Genomic DNA, 8,041 nt, shown 5'->3' with positions numbered 1-8,041 from the left:
TGTGTATAAGAGACAGGAGAGAGAGAGAGAGAGAGAGAGAGAGAGAGAGAGAGAGAGAGAGAATAAAATCTTTAAATTTTAGCAAATGAATCAGCAAAACATGGTGGCCTTAGGAGTCAATTCAATTCAAACAATTCAGCAAACACTTATTAGACAAGGTATTTGTCTGGGGATAAAAAGCAATACAAAACCATCCCTGCCTCAAGGTTAATAGACAGACTCAGAAGTCCTCAGGAATTCCATTTTTCACCTCATCCCAACTTGGGCCCCTCCCCCCTTCTCTTTCAATTTGTGGAGGGAAAGAGCCAACAACTGGACTCTGGGAGAGAGACCCAGGAGGAAAAAACAAAGTAAAGAGAAGCAGAGCGGATGGTGTAGCCTGGAGGGTGAGGCACAGTCCATTCTCTTGGGCTGCATGAAGAGTTGGGGAGGCCTCGGAGTGCAGAGCTGCCCAGGATCTCGGGGATCATTTCACACCGAGAATGAGGAGGCCTGGCAGGACTGGCCGGACCAAGACCATCCAAGTAGGAAGGGAAAGGAAGGGAATGAGCATTTTTATAGCACCCCCGATGAGGCTGGCACTGTGCTCCACGTTATCATTTGACCCTTACAAGAACCCCGAGAGCCTGGTGTTGTTACTCTACATTTTACAATGAAGGAAACAGGCAAACAGGGGTAAATGACTTGTCCAGTCATGCAGCCAGTCCATGTCAGGTCTTCCTGAGTCCAGGTCCAGGGCTCCATGCACTCGGGGTACTCTGGTACCTTGTAGGTGGGTGCCTCCGGGTCAGAGGCCACCAGAGTAGGAGGGCTGGGACTCTGGCCCAGCATCTGGACCCCAACCCACTGCCCATCACTCCTCTAAGCTGAGCATTTCTCTCACTGTACCTGGGAGCCTGGGCTGGCTGTGGAGGAGGAATTCAGGAAGGGTGACCAGAATGGTAAATGACTTGAAACCATTTTACAGGTGGATGAGTAAAAACAAATAAGAACAGGGGGAAGAGAAGGAATGTGAGAATCTTTAGATACTTAATGTTCTGCTTGGCCTTGGGGTGGGGGGGTGGGGGGGGTTGCAAATGTCTTGAGGAATGTGGAGAGGGGGAGGGGAGCAGCCCAGCCCCTTGTCCCTCCCACTTTCTAGGAAAGAACTCAGGCAGGCGACTGCAGGTGTGCCCAGAGAGGTTCCGTGTGCCCTTTTGGCCCCCGTGCCAGAGATTTGCCATCACAGGCTATACTGTAAAGTGGCATTGATTTGATCAGTTTCATCTATTGGTTGGAATACAAGCTGCTCCACTAAAATGTTATTTTTTTGAAGGGGGGAAAAAAAAGCAAATACCATATATATACCCCAAATTGCAAAGATTCTACAAATTCAAGTAAAGATTTTTATTCATTTCACTGCTGCCTTAGTTACTTTTGTTTTCATTCTCTTACTTCAAAGAGTGACATTATAGGTTACAATCCAGGCTTTCATATAAAACAGATTTGGGTAAAAAGTGTGGTCTTTCTTTAGACTAATATGCTGAACAGTCTTAAGCTTGGCAAAGACAGACCAGTGAAAGATACCATAACACCATATTATGATTTTTTTTAACTTAAACAAAAGTAATCAGCATAACTTCATCAATGTGCTAATAAAAAAAATACGCAGCTATTTTTTTTCTAGATTTAAAAGAAAACAACAACAAACCAAATTTATCTACTTTCCCATCAATGAAGGCAAACTTTTCAAAAGTAAGTTTTGGCAATCTATGACCATAAAAAACATTTTAACAGAAGCAAAGTGTGAAAACTGCTGAATCCCAGCCCAGAACCACATTTCAGCCCCCTGCCCCACGCCACTGTAGCTAGAGCCAAAATGAAGAGACACCTTGTACTTTAAACTCAAGACCAACAATTTAACATTTTGTCTTAGGTTAGGAGGAGGAATTCCAAAGCCTTTCCAAAGAAAATGCTATCTTTGGTTCTCCCAAATTCCTAAATCTAAGCTATTAGCTAGACCACCCTGGCAAAAATCCCATGTTCCAAGGGTATACAAAGAAGTTTCTAAGAACTCATACAATGATACATATATATGGGAAGAAGACACAATTATTTCTGGGGCTTTTATATACCACTGACAAAACAAGAATCAAACCATCTAGATTTTTGGCATTCCTTAAAACCTTCCACACTTAAAAGCATAGTATCCATCGTTCAATCAAACTTTATATATACATCAGAAGATGGCAACCTTGGACTTTACAGACTTCAAGTATGCTCCTAAAGCAGACCTTTATTTCTGCATTTTTACAGGAAGCCCTACTTTCATATGCATTCCTAAACAAGGTGAAAAAAGGAGCTGTGTGCCATGTGTTTATTTACACAGACATGTTTACACTGGCTGGTGCTATACAGCTTCCAGTGAAACCAACATTTAGAAAGAACAGTGTGAAGCATATTAATAAAAGAAATTAAATTTTTATATAACCTTAAAAAATAAAACTTGTCACTCAAAGCTAAAGTTATGATTTATTTTGAGCACATAAAATAATATAGTCACAAAGTAAGATTGTACAAAATAAGAAGGCTATAGCATTCAGGGATCTGCAATTTATAACTAAGAAATCTCAAGAGTTTATTCCAAGTTAAAACCCTGCCACGTTTTGGTCATTTTAAGGACACGTCTTTTACTACTGACTCAATAGAGAAACGATGTGTCACAAACAGGAGGGAAAATATAACTAATTCAAATTCTGTTATAGGAAAAACCTTGTTAGAATTAATATCTCAAAGCCCAATGTTGTTTGTATGTTTTGTTTATGTGAAGAATTAGATAGGCTTGTGGAGTAAAATAACTAAGTTTTCTATAGTTTGTTAAAATAGTTTGGTTAATAACTGAAATTTGTATCTGTAGTGATATCCAGTGAGCCTGGATAAAATAAATTAAGCCAATGTGGAGCAAAAAAGGCCTTACAGAACTCTGTACAGGCTTTATTGAAGCTTCCTTTTAAAATAATTCTGAGCTTAATTTAATATGTGGGCAGAGTATGGCACAGAAGCTAAACCTTAATTTAAACTTTTATATGACCAGAAAAAAGAGGATGACTGGTCCATTGTCTCTCCTGCCCTCTTCCAAACAACATTAAAGGGTCTAGAGGAAGGTTCTTAGACTTCCTCACAGGAAACTTTGGACAAAGTGACAAAAGATTAAGTACTAATGGGTTGTAAACCACATTGCAGGCATTAATGCCTGGGTCAAAGATAAGGAAGGGGAACAAGTTTTTATTAAGCACCTACTATGCACCATGCACTGTGCTAAGGGCTTTACAGATATTACCTCGATTGATTCTTACAACACTGGGAGGTAGGTACACAGATCCACTTAAGTGTCAAAAAGGAAATATTTTCAGAATGCAAGTCCTAAAGATGAAATCAACCAATCAAAAGTGGAGCTGCAAAGACAGCTGAGGACCAGGAGAAAGTCATCAGGTTTAGTTAGGAGAGAATGGGGAGGAGCACAGAGGACCCGGCGGGACTAGGGCCTAATACGAACTATAGCCACCAACTCAGACATTTCAATAAACTTATTAAAAGCACCAGTGACCACAGTCAATCAAAGGCCAAGACGAGAGAGGTTAAGAGAGAACACAGCACACAGACATGCTATAGAGATCCAAGGAAATGCCAGGAGGGAGGCGATGTGGTGAGGGCTGAGGCCCTTCTTGGAGGATATGCCTGAGCTCGGCTGTCAGAGGCTCCAGGTTCTGGGGGGTGGGGGTGGGTGGCCATCCTCTCTGCAGACCCCAAATCAAGGCGGAAGGAGAGGGAAAATGTTGTTCATAAAGATTTTAAGCCCGATTTCTCAAAAGATGTTTCAGGCGTGGCTAACCAGAATACTTTTTCCTATTATTATTAGTTTGTGTGTGTGATGGGGAACAAAAACCATCAGCACTACTAGTATTAGTACTACATGCATTCAAATGTAGGTTGTTACATCATTAACTACGTACAGTTAGGGGATATCAACCAAGTATGGACAAGTCAATTTTAGATGACAGCTTCTCACATTTGAGAACATTAAATTTGCTCATTTAAAAAGCCCTTCAAAATATGCACAGCCTAAATCACAAGGCAAAGCATGTTTCTTTACAGAAAGAATCTTGTTTTTATTCATTTGCTTTGTACTTTAAACAGTGCTTTTTAGGTCCAAAAATAGCAAATAAAATGCTTTTATGCCACTGCATGATGCTGACTCACTTGACTAACAACAAAGAAACTTAGGTATATCATTATAAAAATAATACTGTGACCTTAAAAGGTCCTTTCTAGGTCTAAATCCCATTCTTCTGTAACTTATCCAATTCTTAATTTATCAAGCATTTTCTACTTGAAAAGGCTACATATGTATTTAAAAATAAAAATCAAATCAGTATAGTCACATCCTTGCACAATAGAATATCTCTGATCTATGTTGCCTTGTCAGAAAAATCATAATATGGTTCATCACTTGATAAAAGCAGAGGAATTCTCTACTGGTCTTCAAATTAGCCATAATCTAGTCAATCTACTATTAGGTAAATGACAAGCTAAAACGAGAACCACGTACATTTAAGTGGGCCACTAATTTTTGACAGGAATGTAGAAATCACCACACCTTTTTCTCTAATGTTCAGTCTTGTGAACTGACATAACTAGGGGAAAAAAAATGCCACTTTACAAGAATAATAAGCAATAAAAGAAACTTCTGTTAGTGACTGATTCTCCTCTATCATCATTTAGTAATAAGTTCATCAATAGATTAAATTAAGTAAATAAAAGTAAGAAAATATTTACATTGAAGAAATGAAAGGACCTGTTTTACTACCGCACTGCTCTAGACAACGTAGAGAAGGAAAGCAAGAGGCTAAAAGCTAGAGAACAGAATATTCACTAAACCAGAGCAGATTTTTTTCTGGAAATAATTACTGACAATTAAAGGGTAAATGTCCATCCCTCCCCCCCAACCCCCACCACCAACCTTTTTCCTATCATTAATATGGGTGTATTCTTAATTACTATTTATTTAGTGGCATTGTATAAGTAAAGCATTAACACTCAAATGTTAATTTCTACCTACCTTGGCCAAGGATTACCATGTCATTCTTAGATCCTTTCAATATCACATGTAATGTTGGGTACTCAATCACCACTTTGTCTTTCAAATTGTCTATGAGACTTTTACAAGGATCCAGTTCATAATACCTTTAAAAAAATCATTAAAATTAAGATTAGAAAAACAAGTACTTGGGAATAAAAAAAAGCAAAAACACAAGAACAGATTTTATTTCATTTCTTTCTTTAAAAAATGGGAGTAAATAGAACAATGATCACATAGTGAGAAAGAACTTATCTTTTCACCTCATTTGGAGTTATTTTCACTGATGCCTTCTTTATTCTGTATTTCCATTTATCTATGACATATTAACTCTGAACTCAAATGAACTAATGCCAATCCTGACCATTTGCCACAAAGGCAAAATGGAAGTAAGTACTTTCCTTCCAGCCTGCAGCAAGAGAAGACCTTGCCCTCTGGCTATCTCTTTTATTCAGTCAACAAGTATTTTATTCAGCATCTACTAGGTATAAGACACTAGATGCTGGAGACAGAAGTAGGAAGAATGAAACAATCTTTATTCACCAGGAGCTTATGATGTAAGGGGGAAAAGAATACATATGAATATCTACAGAAAATACATAAGAATATCTAGAATATAGAATATAAAGTTAATTACAACTATACAAAGGCTGAAGCTGGTAGAGAAAAGGGTGTTTCCCACAAACAGTAAAAAAAAAAAAAAAAAAAAAGAGTTGACCTTACAGAATTTTAATGTATTAAAAAAATAGGGGGCAGGAAGGTGACTCTATAGATTGAGAGGTAAGCCTACAGATGGGAGGCCCAGGGATCAAATCAAGCCTCAGACGCCTCAGATGCCTTGGAAACAATACACAGTATTGGTTCTTATAAGGTAAGGCTTAAAAAAAAAACAGTTAGGATTTTCCATTTACTAAGTGTTTCTTTTTTTACATAATGACAATTAACACATTAAAGATGAAGAAAAGTACAGTTATTTCACCATTAACATGTGATTAAACAGTAAATTATGCAATTTGTTCAACAAAGGAAACCTATCAAGGACACACAAGAGCTGCATGTAAGGGGAATTGAGAATTAAAATGAAAACAACAGTAATTTATCTTCCTCTTTTAAAGCATCATGAAAATATCTGGTTTCAAGTTTCCTTCAACCAAAAATAATTATGACCTGCTCTTGGAAAATATCTCTGTATAAGATAAAATCATACACGAGCTTCAGTATATTCACTATGCTTAAGGTTAGTGTACTTAATGTGCTAACTTGGTCAATAAAACATATATTTGCAGTTTTAGTTGTGTGCTGAGAAGCTAAGCTGGTTTAGCTTTGGTGAAGCTCTATAACTGCAGTTGTTTTATAGCAACGCTTTAGAAATATTTTTTTAAAAATTTAACACATCACCATAATACTAAAGCAATCCAAATGTCACATCAGGACTTCTTTTGACTCATGATTTAGATGGATCACTTTTATGATGTCCAGCAAGGAACCTAACAGTGTAAAGTATCTGTACATTAGCAATAATTACATGATCAAATCACAGGAGATGACCTTGAATCCTGAAATTTGTTGACTAGTTTTTCAATTTGAATGGCTCAATAATAATAATTTAAAAAGACGTTTCAAAAATGCTTTGTCCTCTGAAGTTATCTCTGCTACATCCTTTTTCTAGTCATATATATTTAAATTCCCTACACTTATTGTGGGCTTGATTGAAGGTAGTAGGTTTTAGCAGGGCAAATGAATAAAATAAAATTATTTTAGTCATCTAATTAAACCCACACCCTGAAATGAATCCTTTCAAATGTCATCTAGTTTCTCTGCTGGAAGGTTTTCAAGGAGGGGAAACCTATCCCCTCTTGAGGCAATTCTTCCTGCTTTTGCACAATACTCAATATTAGGAAATACTTCCCTAATTTAAATCTATGCCTTTGAAATGTCCACCTCTTATTCCCTGGTTCTGTTCTCTGGGGCTAACAGAACTCACAGGAGAACTCTTCAAAGAGTCTGACCAGGATGAGGTAAATGAAAGTGGCTTAGGAACCCCAGACCCAGATACTGAGCTTCCTTCAAAGCCCAGCTCAAATGCCAGTTCCTAGAGAAAACCTATCTAAGACCCTTCCCCCAATCCTTACACCTACTGGTTATGGTACTGGAAATTGCTATCTATAAGCTTTGTACACACTTTATATTCCTTATTAGCATACATGACTCCCCTTATGGAATTAAGTTCCTTGAAGTCAGGGACTATTTTGCCTTTGCATCCTTGGCACCTTAGAGAGGCCTTGGAACAGAGTAAGTATTTAATAAATGTATGCTAAACTGAATGTAGTCAAGTTATCTAACTGAACTGATTCTAATTTACAAAATCCAATCATTCCCTCCTCATCTCCACTGCTCATCCAAATTTTTACAATGACTGTAAAAGCTTATGCATCAGTCCAATTTTATCTCATTCTCGCACTCTCCTGAAACTACTCATTCCTCACAATTCCATGGGTTAGGTTAAATCTAAACATTCTTAAGTTTAAGTCCATAGAAAAACAACTCTGTACCTTAATTTACTTGTATGTACAATGTGGTGGTTAAACTGTATGGCCTCTAAAGTTGGTCTCTCCTTCCACTAAATTAATTTATGGGGAAAAATGCTAGAACAGCAAGATATTAACCTACTAAATACTGTACTTAACATTTCATTCTTTGTAGTCACGTTTCTCAAGTTAGAACCAGGAGTAAAATTACTAGCATTTAAAAGGGTACAACTGAATTTTTAATCTTTCCTCTTATTACCTTTAATGGGATCAATAAAAAGATACCAAAGACACAGAAAATTTTGAAAGCGGGCTTTCTACAGCATTATTGAGCTGAATAATGCCCCTAAATCAAATGCAAGAAAAGTGTTCAAAATTCACAATTTTACTGTTCTTT

The 8,041-nt window shown here is 37.4% G+C and overlaps 1 protein-coding gene across 1 annotated transcript in view; it reads right to left on the bottom strand.

Annotated features, from left to right (window-relative positions):
• Nucleotides 1–8,041, bottom strand: part of ZNHIT6 (zinc finger HIT-type containing 6) — a 55,307-nt gene that overhangs the window by 2,548 nt on the left and 44,718 nt on the right. Inside the window, exon 10 of the mRNA XM_044672834.1 lies at nt 5,099–5,223. Within this exon, the coding sequence (XP_044528769.1) occupies nt 5,099–5,223 (125 nt within the window). The remainder of the gene's footprint in view (nt 1–5,098; nt 5,224–8,041) is intronic.

This window comes from Gracilinanus agilis, chromosome 4 (assembly GCF_016433145.1).
Source record: "Gracilinanus agilis isolate LMUSP501 chromosome 4, AgileGrace, whole genome shotgun sequence".
In the NCBI taxonomy this organism is placed as follows: domain Eukaryota; kingdom Metazoa; phylum Chordata; class Mammalia; order Didelphimorphia; family Didelphidae; genus Gracilinanus; species Gracilinanus agilis.
This window is presented reverse-complemented; position numbering and strand designations above follow the sequence as displayed.